The sequence below is a fragment of the Lonchura striata genome, chromosome 5, assembly GCF_050655825.1.
Source record: "Lonchura striata isolate lonStrDom1 chromosome 5, ASM5065582v1, whole genome shotgun sequence".
Taxonomy (NCBI): domain Eukaryota; kingdom Metazoa; phylum Chordata; class Aves; order Passeriformes; family Estrildidae; genus Lonchura; species Lonchura striata.
This window is the reverse complement of record NC_140707.1, coordinates 6410288-6429098: the sequence shown is the minus strand read 5'-3', so window position 1 is coordinate 6429098 and position 18811 is coordinate 6410288. Positions and strand designations below refer to the sequence as shown.

General features: G+C 52.1%; 1 protein-coding gene across 1 annotated transcript; it reads left to right on the top strand.

Annotated features, from left to right (window-relative positions):
• Window positions 1-4136: 4136 nt before the first annotated feature.
• Window positions 4137-14087, top strand: LOC146767189 (uncharacterized). Its single transcript, XM_085581207.1, has 2 exons — window positions 4137-4209; window positions 13161-14087. Exon 2 carries the CDS (start codon window positions 13188-13190, stop codon window positions 13674-13676), a length of 489 nt encoding a protein of 162 aa, XP_085437333.1. The 5' UTR covers window positions 4137-4209; window positions 13161-13187; the 3' UTR covers window positions 13677-14087.
• Window positions 14088-18811: the final 4724 nt, after the last annotated feature.

The following is an 18811-nucleotide window of genomic DNA, read 5'->3' as shown; positions in this document are numbered from 1 at the left end:
TACACCAGCCTGTTGCATATTCATAGTCCCTTATGCATAGTAAACTTTTTCCCAAGCTAGTTTACATATTCCAAGAACTGTTCAGCATGGCTCCTCCTCGGTTGCACCTTTTTAGGGCATGTGTATTCCTTGGTTGTGGTTTTGGTCCTTTTTTATCATCATCTTCAGTTTTGGCCCCGGCCCACACTGCCTTCAGACGGTGAGTGCTGATGGTTGGCAGATCTGTACAGGTGTCCTCATCCTGTGCTCACTGGATGTTATCCCATCCAAGCAGGAATTTTAACACAAGCATGCTTCTATCAGCTATGGCACTACTATGTCTGAGCCTAATCAATGAACAACAGAAATAAAAACTATATAACAAAGTTATTGTAACACCACACATATAAAATCCAGTGGAATATTTGCAAAAAGCCAATATTATAATATGTATCTATAACAGGGCCAAGGGCCGGGTGCCCGCTCGGTGGCCCCGGGACAGCAGAATTTTGGGGTCCCGGTGCTGGCTGCCGGCAGAGCCCCGGCGCTGGGCCGGGGATGCGTGGGACCCTCCCGCGGTGGGGTTGGGCTGCCCGGGGCAGGCGCTGCATCGTCAGCCCGGAGCCACCGGGGATCGCCCGGTACCGGCGGGGCGGGGCTGGGGAGCGGAGAAGGGCGGCACCGGAGCGGGGGGACCCTCTGCAGCCTGCGGGGTCGGACATACCGATAAGGGGGTCCCCGGGAGCCTGGAACGTTGTGAAAAACGCCAATCACTTGGTTTTTAAAATTTTAAATGTTTAATAATAATAAAATGGTTATAAAAATAGTAACACAATTAGAGTAATCAAATTTAGAGTTAGGACAATTACAAGACAATAAAAAGCAAAAAATTATAGATGTCCAGATGCTCTCAGACACTTAAGCCAGGACAAGCATGCCTTGTGAACAAAGGAATAACCTTAAAAGCAATAGCCTATTGCATATTCATGTATCTCATACATGATGCATAAATTACTTGCAAATTAGGAACTTTTCTGGATTTTGTCAACTTCTTTCCCTTAATCCTGGTGCTTCCATAAAGATGGAGACAAGATGGAAGAATGTTTGTCTTTTCTGATAAGGAGGTTGTAACTCTTTATGTGCCCCAAGTCACCACCATCCCTGTGTGAAGAGTTTATTGATTATCTCATCTCTTGCTTGAGCAAGTAAAAAAATCCTACATCGCAGAGTTTCTATTTTAATATTATGTTGTTACCTAAAACTCTATTTAACACACTACTTAAGAGAATGAATACAGCATAACTTTCTAACATTACACATATAATATTCATTGTAACATTTGTGAAAAGCCAATCATAAAATAAGCATTCTACACAGAAAGTGTTGAAATGGTAAAACCAGTCAAAACCCCTTAGGAATTGGAAGGAAAACCAGAGGCAGTGGCAGCTAACACCTCAGAAACCCGTGGCTTTTGCTCCTCTCTTCGACCTGAGAGCTTCCTGGGCAGGGGCGACTCTTCCAATTGCACCAGCGTGGCCATGGCTGGGAAGGGCAGCGAGCAGATGGGTTGAGCTTCTCCTGCCAGCCCCTGAAGTGCCAGCTGTCATTTGTGTGCGCTGAGGATTCCCTTCAGGCTCGGAGCTGGCGCAGCTGCTCCTGGGCGCTGCTCGCCCGCGGGCGCAGCGGTGCTGCAGCCGCTGTCCCGCACACAGGGAGGGCTCTGGAGCCTCCCAGGGCACCAAGGAGCGGAGCAGGGAACGTGCCGGGATCTGCTGCAGGACCGTGGGGCTGTGGGGGATCCTTCGGTCTCTTGGATGGGGCAGGGAGGGGGCAAATGGAATCAAGGTGAGACAGGGATCAGGCAGCCCCACGCCAGGCAGCGTTTTCTCCTCTGAGAGCTCCTCTGAGCTGAGCAAGCTGGTGAATCCTGCGGAGCAAATGAGACCCGGGAGCGAGGGAAAGGCTGGCTGGGAAGGAGTCAGATAAACCCAGTGGGTATTTCCCTTTCCAAGGGGCTCCTGGGGAGACAGAGGAGACAAGAAGGATTCCCCATCTCATGACATTCCCTTTTTTCCTTCAGTAGCCCTATTGCAGTCACTGCATACAAGAGTTTAGTTGATCCCTTTGATGCCAGGGAGCAGCCAGAACTTGAACCTCGCTGGATCCAGCCCTGTCTGCCTATCACCGAGCAGAGGGAAAAGATAAAGAACCTGGGTGGGGGTTGAGCCAAAATGGCATTTTGCCACTTCTGATCTGCTCCCAGCTTTTGCAGCAGGGCACCAACCCCATCGCTGCAAACCACTCCCTTTTGCAAGGCACACGTGGACCTCGCTGGTAGCTCAGGGCTCCTGAAGGGGCTGCTGCAGTTGGCAACTGGAGCTGTTGTTGAACTTTTCACATTGCTTAACCCCCCATCCAAATGCCATCAACTGTCTGAGGAAGGACACAAAAATATTACCCTGGAGGGGCCAAAAACTTGGAAAAGGATGAAAGAAATGTTCTGATGATGACAATGACAATGACAAAAAAACACAATTTATTTTTGACAGCAAATGAGTACCCACAGCCCTCCAGCCCTCCCAGACTGGCAGCCGAGTGGGGCCGTTTCCATGGCATGAGGAGCTGGCAGCCTGCAGAGAGAAACCAGAGAGCCACAGTCAGTCACAGAAGGCTCCTGTGCCCCTGTCCCACCACGGCCTGTGCCTGGGCCAGGCTGCTGTGTGCTCAGAGCCCAAACCTCCTGACCCATTCTCCGTTTTTAGAGAAGGGCAGAGTGGTAAGCCACATTCCATCTCCTCTGCTGAAGCACAGCCCAGCAGCCTCCTCAGCAGCTGCAAGGGCGGGGTGCCCGTGTGCCTGGTTTCCAGGCTCCCCGGCAGACCAGGGGTTAAACGTTGGGTGTCTCCTGGATTGTTCCCGGAAAGAGCCCATCTCTGCACCCAGCTACCTTTTTTCATTTGGAAATTAGGTCTTTCTTTCTCTGCCAACTGTGGTTTCTCCAGCCCGGGCTGCAGCCACTGGTCATATAAAACTTTAAGAATCTTTTTCTACAAGCACAACTGACTTGATGTATATTTTTCATAAGTACAAATTGTTCCATAACGTATATTACAATGGGGCTGCAGAGATCCCCCTGCAGGTCCATGGGGCTGCAGAGATCCCCCTGCAGGTCCATGGGGATGCAGGGATCCCCTGCAGGTCCATGGGGATGCAGAGATCCCCTGCAGATCCATGGGGATGCAGAGATCCCCTGCAGGTCCATGGGGATGCAGAGATCCCCTGCAGCCCCTGGAGGAGCTGGGCTGGAGCTCGGCGATGCCCGAGAGGAGCTGTGAGCCCGCGGGCAGAGGGGCCCCGCTGGAGCAGCCTGTCCTGGCAGGACTGAGCCCGTGGCACAGTGACCCACGCTGCAGCACTCGGAGGGGGCTGTGCCCAGGGGATGGACTCCGCTCCGAGAAGTTCCTGGAGAAGTCTCGGCCGGGAGAGAGCGCAGGGTGCAGCAGGGAACGACTCCTGTCCCTGAGCAGAGGGAGAAGCCCCGGGGGATGAGCTGAGCATGGCCCCATTCCCTGTCTCCTGCCCTGCCGGGGGAGGAGGTGCAGCTGGGAGCAGGGAGCCGTGGGGAAAGCTGCATTTAAGGCTCTGCACTCACTTCTCCTTCTCCTGCTCCGAGTCTTTGGAGTTTTCTGCCAGAAATCTCTCCCCTGCCCCACCCACCCACAGGGCTTGGGGCAGGTTTCCCTTTTCGGGGGAAATCAAAGCGAAGCACTGATGCGCTAACGAGGGGCAGGAGAAGTGAGGCTCCTGGGCTTCCCGCAGAGGCGGAGGCACGGGAGGCGCAGGGCCGGGAAAGCCGTGGCGGGAGGCGCGGAGAAGTTTGTTTGTGTGGGCAGCTCAATCCCGGCTCGGGCCGGGCCCGTGCCGGGGCTGTTCCTCATCTCCGGCTTTCCCTTCACGCAGCCCGGGGGCGCCGAGAGCGCGGGGCGAGGCGGGGCCGTGCGCAGAGCCCGCCCCGAGCTCGCTGCCATTGGCCGCCGGTGCCGTCAGTCGCGGTTGCGGCGCGCTGATTGGTGGGAGCGGGGCGCGGCGCGGCCCCGGCGGCGGGCTGAGGGCGGCCGTGGCCGCGCAGCGCCGCCATTGGCCGAGCGGCTGTGCGGGCCCGGCAGCGGCGGCAGCGGCCGGAGCGCGGTGAGGCGGCGGCGGCGGAGCTCGGAGGCGGCCCCGGCGCAGGTGGGAGCCGCGCTGGGCTCTGCGGGGGCTCGGGGCCGGCTGCGGGCGGAGGGGGCGGCAGGGGGCTCCGGCGGCTCGCCGGTGCCGTGTCCGGCCCGGGCCGGTCCCGGGCCGAGGGCGCTGCGGGAGCGGCTGCCCGCGGTCTCCTTCCCGCCGGGGCCGGGCAGGAGCCGCTGCCGGAGCAGCGCTGGCTCGGCCCGGCTGCTGTGGGTAGGACAGAGGGGCTGCCCCGCGGCCGGGAGCGGGCGGGGAAATTCCCGTCGCCGGAGGTTCGTGTGCCCGGCGGAGAGCGAGGAGTCCTGTCAAAGTGACTTTATTGCCGAGCAGGGGCAGAGGCCGTGGGGCATTTGCCGTGCGCTCTCTGCCGTGGCTGTAGTCCGCAGCCTCCTTTTTATCCTCATTTTCCCGGCCGCATCTCCCTCTGCCTTTGCCCACCGGCTGAGTTCCTTGGAAGGTTCCGACTTCCCGATGCGCCTGGAGCCTGTCCTCGTTAATGTGCACCCTCCTTTTGTAGAACAGCCGATATTCATGGCTCTGTTAAGTCTTTGTTCTTCTCCTCGAAGTTCAGGAATGTAGCGGGACTTTGAGCAGCTCTCTGGGTCAATTTGTAACATTTATTGGAACTGATGGTTTTTCCCCTTATCTACAAGTGCCCGGCCCTATCTCTAGGCAGATTCACTCCTTGACTCTGTTTTGTTCTTCCCGGGTCCTCTTTAGTTTTGGGATTATTCTCGGTGCCCTCATTCCCTGTCCTTTTGTAGCCGTTTGTGGATCAGGAGGCCTGGCTGCCACCTGCATGCCCTGGCTCAGCTGCTGGATGAGCTGCACTGCCAAGGTGTGGAGCATGGTAAAAAGATGAGAGTTGCTGCAGCACAGAAGTGGAGAAGCAGCATTCGTTTAACCCCTGGTGTGCCAGGGAGCCACGAAACCGTGTCCTATATCCATCCTTTCCATGTTTGACCAATACATAAACTGCTCTCCCTATTTCTTTTCTTAGCTTTTTTACCACTTTTCCTTTGTGATCTCTTTACCAGCAGCAGTTTGAGCCATTTAGTTTTCCACAAACTCCTGTTTTTTCTGCTCACAAATAATCTGATCCCATCCCCTGGTGAAATGTTGTGTTCCTCATTTCAGTGGCTTGGTCTGCAGGAAGGTCAGGAGCTGGAGCTGTCTGGTTGGTTCTTATTCCGAGGACAGCTTGTAATCTAATGATGCCATTGAAATGATAAATGGTTTATCTGTCTCCTGATAGGAATTGGTTTGGGTTCCCAGGGGCTGGTCCATGGTGTTGTAGGATTTGTTCTGGTGGCCCTTCATCTTTTCCCCATTTTTGGGTACTCCCTCAAGCTGGGGCTCCATCAATTGACCGCTTTTTTCTAATTACATCATCAAATACTTGAATTCCAACTGATTTCCCTGAACTTGTTCTAGGAAAAGCCCCAGTGCTGTGATACACCCTGTACAGCACAGACAGTGACAGCAGATGTTGGAGTGGGCAGAGGGATGATCCCCCCCATATTTTAGTGAAGTTTTCACAACATTCTCCATTTGCTGTTTCCCTTTGCAGCTTCAGCCGTTTCTGTTGCAGAGTCAGAGATCCTCAGCATGGGCTCTGCCTTCAGCTGTGCAGATTCCATCTGTGCAAGCAGGCAGAGCTTGGGGTGAGGGGCAGAGGGAATCAGCCAATTCCTGCCCCAGGCAAGAAGAGCCAGGTACATTGTCCCCACTTTGCCCCAGCAGTCTTAATTTGCATGTCTAAAGCTCCTGTCCAGGCTACCTGTTTAAACATTAAGGGCTCACTTTAAATCTCTTCTAGTCATGCAGCCTAAAAGTGAACTTCGAGAAACCCAGATCAAAATTTTGGTGTATTTTACTGCTATGCAAAAACATAGACAAAAAATCCCAAGGTGATTCAGTTTTTTTTTACTTCCCCTCGGAAGAAAAACTCATTCTCACATTCTTTACCCAAACCTAACCAGCTACATAGAAGTATGAGTAATAAAAAAATACTCTAATGCTCTAAACTTTGCATTGAAACTTCAGGAAAAAGAAAAACTTCACTAATCTTTTTAGTGTTAAAGGCATTCCTTGATTCTTGCCAGGATATGCAACAAAAATCTTTCCATTCCCACATCGCCCAGGTGTGCAGAGAAAATAGTTCCATTACATGTGGGTTTTACTCGATTTTCCCCAAATTTGTGCAGTCTGAAGCAATCTAAATCCACTGGTTTAATATTCTGTAGTTTCAAGTTGTGCAGTTTTATTATTTGGTTTCCTATTGGACTCGGATTTCTTTGCTTGTGCTGTTAATGAGGTGGGAAGTGCTGGATTTCCTTCTCAGCCTTTTGCAGACCAGGTGTCTGCAGCCCTGCCGGGGGCAGTGTCTGGGGTAGGTGTTGGTTGCTGTTTGCTGCTGGGGTTGATGTTTTGCTGCTGGTCGTTATCTTTGTGGGTGTCTTTTGGGCCATTCCCAGTGTGTTGAGATGTGAAACTCATCTCCACTGAGTGGTGTAACATCCCTTAACAAAACCTTTAACATTTCTTTCCCTAAGGCCAAGGCAAAGCAATCCTGAGTAGAGAAATCAAAGGTTAACAATGTTCAAGTCTGTGAGCTGGTCTATTTTCCATGGATGCAGTGGCAGGCAGGGCAGTGTGTGAGTGTGAGTGAGAGGCAGAGTGGAATTGTCCCGGTGTCTCCCCAGCAGCTGTGGCAGTGCAGGCCCAGCGAGCACTGAAGCTGCAGCAGTGGCAGCAAGGGCTGGCCCCGGTGGCTGGAGCTGCCCAGGGAGGGTGGCCAGGCCGAGGATTTCAGCAGAGGAGGTGTGGGCAGGCCCAGGGCCTTGCCCCGCTGTGGAGCCCTGGCTGCTGCTGCGCTGCCTTCAGTGCAGGCTCAGGGGGGCCTCCCATCCTCCTGCTGCAGGCGGGAAGTGCAAATCTCCGGGGCTGCAGAGACCTGGAGCCCAGGCTGAGGGGTCCCCCCGTGTTCAGCTGTGCTGGCGGCTGTTTCTGGCCTCGGGGCCCCTTGGCATGGGCCACGCCACTTGGCCACCAGTGGTGCTGCTTTGCACTCCTTAGGCAGAGCCCATGTCCTGCTTGGATGTTGGCAACAGCAAAGTGCCAAGGCAGGCTCTGTGCCAGCCCAGCTTCCTGGGGGAGAGATTGCACCAGAGACAGGATTCTGGCCACAGACTGCTTTAAATGTGCATCCCTTATCTCCACCCTGCACTAGGTGGAGAATTCCCAGGGTAAGGAATTCCCGAGATCAATTGCAAGGGGAAATAATTGAATATCTGCTCTGGCTCTGGCTCTTCTTCTTGCCCAATCCAGTGGCAAAAGCCGTACCCATGGCATCTTGGTTTCTATCCCCAGCTTCCAAAGGTGTTTCTTTCTTTCTTTCCCCATTCATTCTTTGTACCCAGCCTGAGCTCTGGGGGTGCCAGGGGTATGGAGGTCCCATTGTATTCCTAAAGCTGCCATAACTCCCTGGAGGATCTTTCCTTTGAAATTAGTTCTGCTCTCTGAGTCTGTTGCTTCCACAATCCCTTTTGTTGGAATTATGTCTTTTAGAAATACCTTAATGAGTGATCCAGTGGTTGCCCAGCAATCAGAATTGCTTTTTGCCCCCCTGTTATGTGAGATGGTGTCACCAGAAGATATTGAAGCCTTCCTGCTCAGGACATTTCAGTGCCAGGCTCTTACAAGCACACACAGCTGTGCTGGTTGAGCTGACCATGGGGGGTAACCTGTGCTTTGTCTGATTCCCTTTCCTCAATAACAGCGTGTCTTGGAACTCTTTTCCCTTCTGCTGCCCTTGAAGAGCCATCCACCAAGACATTTTCTGCCTCAGGCCAGGCAATGTCTCCTGAATCTCCCCCAGGCTGGGTCTGGAGCTGTGTCACTTGAATGCAGTGCTGGGTTTCTTCCCAGCCCCTCTGTGGGCTGTTCAAACAGGAGGCTGGGTTAAACCCTTCCCCTGTGCTCAGTTCTGAATCCTCCTGTGCCACTGAACAAGTTTCACACTGTAATAACCGAGCACTGCTCATCCACTGCGAGGTTCTTTTGGTTACCAAAGCTTGAACTTGATGGCAGACTGGAACAGTTGGAGATCCTGTTGTCATCAGGTTTTGGGCCTCGGTTCCCATTGAAGCTGTGGCTGCACAATTTTGCAGCCAATGAGGCCACTCTGGCCACTGGGTGAAACATTTTGGCCCAAGGATTCCTTTGGCATGGCCCTGTTGAACATTCACCTACAATTCCAATTTCTTTTCTGAGTCTGGAAGAGCCAGAGCTGAGGCATCAATAGTTTTGGTTGTTCATTTTCTCAAGTTTTGCTCACTTTCTCCTGTCCATACCACAGCATGGAGGCTGTCTGGGGTTAAAAAGTCCTACAATGTTCTGGCTGGAACATAGAATCCTCAATCCACGTTGTGTATTTGTGTTTTAATTCTCAGAATTGTTGCAGCTCGTTTTGGTCTTTTCCTTATTTTAGTTTACTTCTTTACATCTGAAATTGCCTAGACTCTCTCTGGGTCAATCCTTCAGTCAAATTATGTCCCATATATTTAACCTTTTTCTCCACCATTTGCAATTTTTTTTCAAATACTCAAGATATGACTTTTAGCCAGAAAATTCAGCCATTTCAGAGGGGCTTTGTCTAGCACTTGTTCTTGTCCTCCTCATTGGAGCCATCTGATTCCTTGAGTGCAGGATAGGAGTGCTGTAGGGAGACATCCCTGGCTCCAAAAGCACTGCCTTTAGCAGGGACTCCATACCAGGCTGTGAGCCCTTCCTTCCCTCCCCTGGAACAGGGTGTTGCTTTTAGACACCACTTGTCCTGGTTGCTTCCAAGTAATTTGGAGAGACTTCATATCAAATTTTCCCTTTGGGTCTGCCCACACCTCTGGGTTCACTTTGATTTATTGAAAAATTATGGATATTGATCTAGTACCGATATCCAACTGTGACGGGCAAAAACTCTCTAACAGTTTAAAGTTAGAAAGTGTGTGTTTATTCAATGCCGGGCATCGTGCGGGATCGCTCCCAAATACACACCGCGCCTTCTAGGTGATTACAGCGTCTTTTTATCCATAGAAGTACTGAATACACAAAATACAAATACATATTCATATTTTTGGTACATCCCATTCCCCGCTTCGTATGCTAATCACTCCAAAAGCTATTAAGCATGCGTAGTTTGTCCCTTGAAATGGGTCGGTGGTCCCTTTCATGGGTCGGGGTCCCAAAATGAGGAAGTAAATGAAGTCTTCCTCCTTCTGACCTTTCTACCTTTTCAATGCAAATATGACAAATGAACTCTTGGTAGAACTCCCATTCCTTGTCTTCAATTGGTTTCAGAATAGAGGAGGCCCACAATTGTCTTATGTTCCTAAAAGCTATTTGTCAGTTTCTATATTCTTCATTATTAAAACCAGCTAGCTAAACATTGTGCTGACAAGCAATCAATTATTAGTTAACTACTAACTCCTAACTTCATCAAGTCTACTCATTTATTATTATTATTTTAATTAATGCTAGTAAAGATTATTTCTAACTAAAACCTTAGCTCCTTTAAAATCTCTAAATTCCTTAAAGTTTACATTTCAACTTCAGCATAGGCCTTGCCAGACATTTGACACAAAGGTACAGCAGCAATAGCCTCTGTATCACCTTTTACAATACTACAATGCCACCATCAAATTCCTTCCTAGTTAATTACAATCAGAGTAGGAAGAAAAAGAATTTAGTTTATTTCAAACCTATCCCCCACAGCTCCTAATAGTGATTGAACAAATAACACCAGCTCAGCTTTCCCATTTATTCCCTTAATAATGAAAACATTCCTTTACAATTTTCCCCCCTTAGGTGTAAGATTCAGAGTGGATGGAGAGGCCCCTGTGTCCATCAGGAGAGGCCTCCTCTGGATGCAGACGCAGCCTGAATGTTCTCCAGGGCTCCAGTGTGGTGGGTCCCCGGTGGGATGGGAGCTCAGAGAGCCCTGCCAATCCATGTCCATGCAGGGGTGGACTTGCTCCTGCTGAGGGTGCTGCTGTCTGTGCTTGCAGTGTCCTTGTGGGCTGCAGCTGGAGCCCTGACTCCTTCCCAGGGGCTGTTTGGGTGGGCTCTGCCCTGGCCAGGAGGGCAATGCCTCTGCCAGGTGCTTGTGGCCGACCCCGTCATGCCCTGGGTGCTGGGGCCCCCTTGGGCCCTGGGGTTGATCCCTCAGGGGCTGTGGGAACTCTGCCGTGGCCTTTGCCTTCAGCTTGGCCTTTTGCTCATCCCTTCTTGCCTTCAGCTGCTGTGCCTTTGTGCCCAAGTGCTGCAGGGCTTCTTGTGCCACTCCTGCAGCCCCGGTCACTGCCTGTGGGTGCTCATCCTCTGAGAGCTGCTGAGCTTTCTGCAAAACCTTTCCTTTCTGCAGGGACCCAAAGCAAATCCTGAACAGCAAATCCTGATCCTTCCATGTGCACTCTGCATTTCCCAGCTGTTCCTTTGTGTTCCCCGTTGTGCTCAGGGTCCCTGCCCAGCCCGTGTGGCAGAGCCGGTGCCTGTCCTGCCGCAGTGTCCAAAGGCGGCCCCCCCGGCGGGCAGGGCCGGCAGCTCCCCGGGGCCGGGCAGCGGCCGGGGCGTCCCGCAGCCTCCTGGGGGCCGGGGGCCACTGCCGGCCCTGCCCGGGGCTGGTGGGGTCAGGCAGCGCCCGGCGCTGAGCCCCGGCTGCCCCACAGCCCCGGCCCGGCCCCGCAGCTCCCCACAGGCCCCAGCCCGTGCTCCCGGTGCCGCACCTCTGCGCCCGGTGCTGCCGCTGCCAGCGCAGAGAAACCCCTGGCATCCTGACCTCCTGCTTTTCCTGTCTGGGCAACTGGGAATTCAAAATATTAGCTGGCAAATTGTGAGGTTAAGACTCTGTGGAAAAACATCCCAATCCAGAGTATTTTTCTCTTCCTCCTTTTTTCCCTCATCCTTTTTCTTACCACACAGATTCCTCCTGCTGCTTCTTGCCTGAACCATATTGCTGCACACTCCCCTTCACCTGATTCCTTCCCAGGACACGAACACCATCCATCCCCTGTTGTCTAAATGCCTTCTCCACTTTCCTTGTTGCCTCCCTGGGTGTCCATGTCCTTAATTACCTCTGGGGGAATGTGCAAACTACCTCAACATTCTCCCAAGGGACCCTTCAGAGACATTTTGGGATCATCATCCCTTTGGCCAGGCCCCCTTCCTGGCTTTCCCTTTTCTCCCCTCCATGGGTGCCCTGCCATGTTCAGTCCCCGAGGATCCCAGGGCACTCACTGATGAGATTTTCAGTGCTCTCTCCCTGCTGACTCTTCACAGACCCCCTGATGTGTCACTCGTCTGTCTCCTGGTCACTCCCGGGCCCCCAATCAATCCCCGGTGCTGCTGCCAGCCAAGGGAGCCGATCACCCAAAGTGGGTGAGGCACCTTCAGCTGCACTCCCTGCCCGCCCCAGAGGGTGGAAGGAATTCCGGATGGGCCCCAGGGTGTGCAGAAAAACTGACATCACCAGAGGATTCTGTCCACAGAGCAGAGAGACGAATCTTATAAAATAATTTATTTCCTGAAAATGGGAAAGAGTAGGGGACCGTCCTCATGGGATCTCTCCAATTGTTTGAGGACACAGCTTCCTTTTCATCCTAATTCTCCTGGCCACATCTCCCTCTGCTTTCCCCATTGGCTGAAGTACTTGGGAGGTACAGACTTCCCAATCCACCTATTACATACCCACCTTTATATACTCCATGCTTTCATATAGCAAACGATATTCATGGCTCTGTTAAGTCTTGTTCTTCTGGAAGTTCATGAATAGAGCAGAACCTTGGCTGAGCAGCAGTCTGTGTCATCAATGAGTAAAATTTTCTGAAACCGATGTCTTCTCCTGTCACTTCCTAACATAAAAGTTCTTTGGCCCTATCTCCGAGCAGATTCAGAGCATCTGTTTGTAAAGACCCTTTCCTGTGGTTCCTTCCATGGGGTCCCCCGTTTGTGGGACATCCCCCCTGGAGCAGGGTGTCCCCTCTGTGCTGCAGCCCCAGGGCTCGGGCAGAGCTCAGCCAATCAGAGCCCGCGGCGCTGATGACTCACCAGTTGCCAGGCAGACTCGCAGCTCCCCGCGTTCCCCACCTGGACCCACCTGCGCCCCCCCTCGGCCCCATGGCCCCGCGAGGGGAATTTGGGGAGGTGGGAGTGGGGCAGCGCCAAGGCCGGGCCCCCCCGCGCTGTCCTGGCGGGAGCGGCTGCAGTGGGGACCGAGCGCGGGCGGGAGCGGCCGAGAGCCCAGCGCTGCCCCAGCCCGACCTGCCCCAGCTCCATCCCTGCCCCTGCGCTGGGATGCTGTGGGGCTGGGGGGAAGAGGGAGCCGGCAGTGGGTGCAGGGCCTGGGGGCAGGAGGAGAAGGGAAGGAGAAGCAGGCTTGAGGAACAAAATGGTCAAACGGTGCAGGTGGCATGAGAGGGTGGGATTGTGCAGGAGAAGGAGGAATAGCAGGAGGAAGAGGAGTGTGAGGAAGAGCAGAGACACAGGAGGAGGAGGAGCAGAAAGAGGAAGCAGCAGAAGGTTCCACCCCTCCCTGTGTCTGCAGCCTCCCCCCAGCCCCAGGAGCGCTGCTCCCCCCACAAGCAGCAGGTGACTGTGGAGGGGGATCCACAATTTTCACGGGGTGAATCTTCTTGTTTCTGAGCTTTCTTGGGCTAAATGTTGGTGCTTTGGTTTTATGTGGCAGCTGAATCTTCCTGTTTTGGAGGAGGTTTTTGCTGACTTGTGATGTTTGGGGAGTTTTTGATCTGTGTCTAGAAGTTTGTGGGATTTTTGGGCTGAATCTTGGTGTTTTGGAGGTTCTTAGAGACACAAGATTCCCAATGACTTCCTGGGATGAACTTGGGCAAGGAGGAACCTCCAGTCCAAGGTGCTCTTCTCTTGTTTTTTCCCCAAACCAGGAGTTTTCATTTCCAGGCCGTGGCTGGATGGAGGAGGAGGAAAAGTCCCGGAGATGCTGCAGGAGGAGGAGCTGCAAACCCAGCCCAGGGAGTTGCGGGGAGGAAAGAGCCCCCCTGAGCCAGGAAGGCGGGCAGAGGTCCAGGCGGAGCTCGGAGCTGGTGGAGAAGCCTCATGGCAGGGAGAAGCCCCACAAGTGCTTGGAATGTGGGAAGGGTTTCAGCCGGAGCTCCCACCTGATCCAGCACCAGAGGATCCACACTGGGGAGAGGCCCTATGAGTGTCCCCAGTGTGGGAAGAGGTTTCGGACCAGCTCTGCTGTCCTCAAACATGAGAGGATTCACACAGAGGAGAGGCCCTACCGCTGCCCCGACTGCGGGAAGGCCTTCAAGCACAACTCCAATCTCACTGTGCACTGGCGCATCCACACCGGGGAGAGGCCCTACGAGTGTGGGAAGTGTGGGAAGAGCTTCACACAGAGATCAACCTTGACCAAACACCAATGGAGGCACCACTAAGGGAAGCCCTGTGAGTGCCCCGAGTGAGGAAAGAGCTTTGAGTGAGGGAAGAGGGTCAGGGAAGAGCTTGGTGCGCTGCTGCAGCTCCATTCCCCATGGGAGGATCCGGGCTGGATGATCCCCAGTGACCCCCGTTGGGCAGAGCCCTGGTGCCCCGGTATGGGGAATAAAACAGAGAGAAAAGCAATGGAGCTGATAAAGGGGCCCGATATCTGAGGCCTGACTGAGCAGAAACTGTGGGAGACACAGACACAGTTTAAGTCTCCATGGGCAAGAAGAGGGGACAGTGGGGGCTGGCAGGGGTGTGACAGAGGGGATGAGGGGGTGACAAAGGGACAGAGGACACAGCAGAGCCCTCCAGGGAGGGGACAAAGGGGACCCTGGGAGGGCACTGGTGCCACCGCAGGAGGCCACAAGTGCCAGCAGGTCTGTGACACCACCCCTGTCTCCTCCCCAGGTGTCCCCATATCAGCTGGAGTCACTGGTGAATGTGGTGGCCACCCTGTGTGTGGCAGCCACCGTGACCGGGTTACAGAGGGACGAGCAGCAGCTCATGTCCCCAGAGTCCCTGCACGTGAACCTGAGGAACTTCACCTGGAGTCTTGGTGAGACCCTGGAGCAGGGCGGTGTAACCTCCCTGGGTCACCGTGGTGTCCCCTCCCTGGGCCAGGCCCTGGCCACACTTGGGGCCACCCCAGGGGCCACCTGGGCCGATGTGAGAGCTGCGGCCTGGGCCTGGCAGGAGTTGGTGGTCAGGCTCGAGGACAGCCGGGCCCTGCTGGCCTGGGATGCCACCGAGCTCCGCGACGCCCGCTGAGACGCAGCCATCGCTGCCATCCGGGCCGGGGACCTGCAGAACGTGGCCACCCACAGGAGGACAGCTGGGAGCAGCCTGGTGGCCACAGCCCAGCAGCTGAAGGTGGCCCTGGGCAGGGAAAAGAGGGCCTTGGCAGGGCCACGCACAAGGCCCAGGTGGCTGCGGCCACCAACGAGGCCGTGGGAGAGGCCGTGGTGGCCAGCAGCCAAGCCATGGTGGCCACCAGAAGGGGACATTGGGCACAGGTGGCCCTGGGGCCGCTGGAGCGCTTGGTGGAAGAGTGTGAAGGAGGCAGGTGGTTCCCCGAGGAGCTGCAGCGCCAGCTCGGGGACATCGAGGCCATCCTGGAGGGGACAAAGAAGGCGTCCCCCGATGTCCCTGAGGCCTTGATGGCCGAAGTGGCCGAGTTTGAGCAGCCGTGGGATGCCAGTGCCTGCCTGTGCAAGGATCACCTGCTGGGGACACTTGGGGACATCCACGACCTCCTCTTGAGTCCCTGTGGTGCTCCAGTGGCCCCGGTGGCCCAGCAGGCGCGCCCTGGCCCAGCGGTGCCAAAAAGCCGTGGAGGATCTCCCCAGGCTGCTGCAGCGATGGCACCGCTCTGATGCCATCAGGGACAGTGACATCCTGGTGGACAGCGCTGGCGTCACCAGTCCCCTCCTCGTGCGGGATTTGAGACCAATTCGGAGAATTTTCTGGGAATTTTCATGGGCATTGTCCCACATGCTGATGGGAGTTTCTGGGATGACGTTACCAGCCGCACCTGGGGACATTCTGAGAGCACTCAGAAGGCTTTTGCATTCCCTTGTTGCCTTTTGCATTTTTCTGCTTTTTCTGTTGGGTTTGGCATTTCTCTGTTGCCTTTTGCAGGTTCCTATTGACCCCCAGCATTTTGCTCAGGTGCTCATACTGATATTGATTATTGATAATTCCTTGCAGCTGCTCGCTGGCACAATAAAATCTCAGAGTTTGCATGGACAAGTCCAAGGCAGTGTGAGCTTTCTGCCAGGATTTGGGAATCCTTTACGAATCCAATTCTCACATCCCTGGGCCCCCCCGTTCCCGGCGCTGTTCCCGGGGGTCCCGCGGCTCTGGGGGGTCAAAGGGGAGGGGGCGGAACCCCCGTGATGGGTGGGGGGCACAAAGGGGGTCCGGGCCCGGTGCTCGGGGGGGTCGGGGGCACTGAAGGGGTGCGGGTGCGGTTTTTGGGGGGTCCCGGTGCTCGGTGAGGGGGGGTCAGTGCTCAGCAGCGGGGGCTGTCCAGGGACCCCCCTGGCCCCCCCAAATCCCAGCCGGGTGTGAAAAACAAAGTTCACTAAGGGATTACTAAACAAAGTTTAATCAGGGATAAAAAAGGGTTTTGGGCTCAGCCAAAGAACTCGCCCTCAACTTAACCCTTCGTTCTCCGGATCCGGTTCCACTGCAGGGCCAGGAACACACTCCTGAGTTTTGACATTATTCAAACACTCCCGGGAGGTTTGTGTGTCCCAGGAACTCGTGTTTGGGTCTCACCTCTGACTTGTCTGCAGGACATTCTGTAGATTAAGTTGATATTTTTGATTTCTTCTCATGGTTCCACCCTGTTGTTTCAGGCCCCCTGATAAATTCATAAATTCTTCTGAGCTTTGTGTCACTGGTATCACCTGGTGAGGCTGGTCCACAGATGTGGGAAACAACTGAATTGTTTTACACCTGAGTCAGTCACACAAAAGCATTTTAACATTACATAGTCTCTATTCCAGTATTTATTATTGATCTATTTAATGTTTATCTATTTTTAATATATTAAGGCCTATGATATAATATCTGTTTATTACTCTAGCAGTAAATTTGTTATATGCTGCACACATAAACGGATTGATTTTATTGTACCAGCGAGCAGCTGCAAGGAATTATCAGTAATCAATATCAATACCAAGTACCACAGCAAAATCCTCGTGCTCAATAACAACGTGCAGAAGGCAATACAGAATTTCAAAAGCTGATTATTCTATTGTCATTTATAACCCGGCTCTGCTGCAAGGCACCGAGGGGCTCATTCAGCCCCTGACCCACCGCCACCCCCATCAGTGTCCCCAGAGCGTCCTCAGAATGTCCCCAAGTGTCCCCAGTGACGTCACCCCAGGAATTCCCATCAGCATTTGGGACAATTGCAATGAAAATTCCCAGAAAATTCCCCGAATTCATCTCAAATCCAGTGTGGTTTGGGGAGGGGGGAGAAGTGACAGCAGCGATGTCCCTGATGATGTCACCGTCCCCAACGACGTCACAGCGGTGACATCGCTGTCCCTGCAGCAGCCTCGGGGTGTCCTCTGTGAAAAATGCATATTTTATGGTTGGCTTTTGCAAGTATTATATTGAATAGGATTTATATTATGTTACATTGATTAGTAGTGCTGTATTAACATTTTAATGGTAGGGTAAATGTAGATTTGTGGTTAAAATGGAGCTTTTGTGGTTAAAATAGAAACTCTGTGCGTGGGAAGAAAGGAATGAGGTACTTGCACTGGGACGGCAGCTGCAGGACACCGAAATCTTCCAGAGAAAAAGAATTTACAGCTTATTGTAAATGCAGGCGAGCCGGGGGGAAGAAATGACGATGCCTGACTCCAGCTCAGAAGGATGAATGGTTTCTTTATTAGAACTATACTAATATAGATTAATATACTGTTTAAAGGAGACACTAAAACTACAAACTGCTTTTTCTAACTCCCAAATGTAACTCCTCACAACTCGTGACCCTCTCTGAGATTCCACCCCAGGTGGGTTGGATTGGCCCCAGGCTCAAACGATCCTCACCAGAACCCAACACAGCAACCACCCCACAACAATTTGGGTAACAAATCGTTAAACAATTCTCCAAACACGTTCCACATGCTAAAACAAGGAGCAGAAACAGAAATTGTTTTCTCTTTCGTTTCCCTCTGTGCTCCTCTGTGGAAAATGCTGGGAGGCAGAGCAATGTGCTGCCACAAGCGCTCCCTGATTAAAGGAAATTCACTCTCCGTGCCCCGCTCAGCCCTGCGGGCGCCGCGGGATTGAGAAGAGGCTGCCACTTCTCCGGGCTCTGTGGCTGGACAGGATTGATGCATCATGCATGAGATCGATGAATATGCAACAGGCTGCTGCTTTTAGGGTTATTCCTTGTTCAAGGTGTGGCTTTGGCAGCTCAGTGCCCAAAACATCCGGACGTCCGTAATCCCTCGCTTTTTATTGTCTTGTCACTGTCCTGACCTCATTGTCCACATTGTTATTGCTCTGATTTAATTGCTGGTTTTTTAATAACTGTTTTATTACTAATAAACCTTTACAATTTTAAAAACCGACTGACTGGTGTTTTCCACAGTGCCCAAAAACATCCAGATGTCCAAAATTCTTCACTTTTTATTGTCTTGTCATCGTCCTGACCCTCATTGTCCAGATTCTTATTGCTCCGACTTCATTGCTATTTTTATAACTATTTTGTTACTAATTAACTTTTTGAATTTGTAAATTTTTAAATTTCAAAAACCAGCGAGTGGTGCTTTTCACAGTGCCCAAGAACTCCTGGATGTCCAAAATTCTTCATTTTTTATCATCTCGTGGTGCTTTGACCCTCATTGTCCAAATTTTTATTACTCCTATTTATTGCTATTTTTATAACTATTCTATTACTAATTAACTTGTTTGAATCAGGAATTTTTAAAATATTTTAAAGAACCAGACTGGCATTTTTCACGGTGCCCAAAAACATCCGGGCATCCAAAATGATTTTCTTTTTATCGCCTTGTGGTTGCCTAAATGTCATTGTCCAGATTTTGATAACTCTGATTTTATTTTGTATTTTAATTTTATTATTTTTATTATTTTAATTTTTTTATTTTATATTTTGAATAACTATTTTATTATTAATAAACTTTTAACATTTCAAGAACAACTGATCGGTGTTTTCACAGTGCCCAAGAACTCCTGGGTGTCCAAAATTCTTCATTTTTTATAATCTCATGTTGTCCTGACCCTCATTGTCCACGTTTTTATTGCTCCGATTTTATCGCTATTATAATTATTATTTCATTACTAATTAACTTGTTTAGTTATTTATTACTAACCTACTTGTGTAATAATTAGTTTATTATTAATTAACTTTTATAATTAGTGATTAGTTTGTGATTTTACAGACCCGCGATCAGCGCTTTCAGAACTCGCGGCGAGCGGGAAACGTTACACGGGAACGAGCTTTGGATCGATTCCTGTGTGATACTGATCAATAATCAATAATTAATAACTAATACTGGAACTATTAATTTGTGATATTGATTAATTAATAATAAATAATTGA

Bases quoted from the DNA above. Each gene is read 5' to 3' on its own strand.
- LOC146767189 (XM_085581207.1), top strand. From the start codon at position 13,188: ATGGAGGAGGAGGAAAAGTCCCGGAGATGCTGCAGGAGGAGGAGCTGC.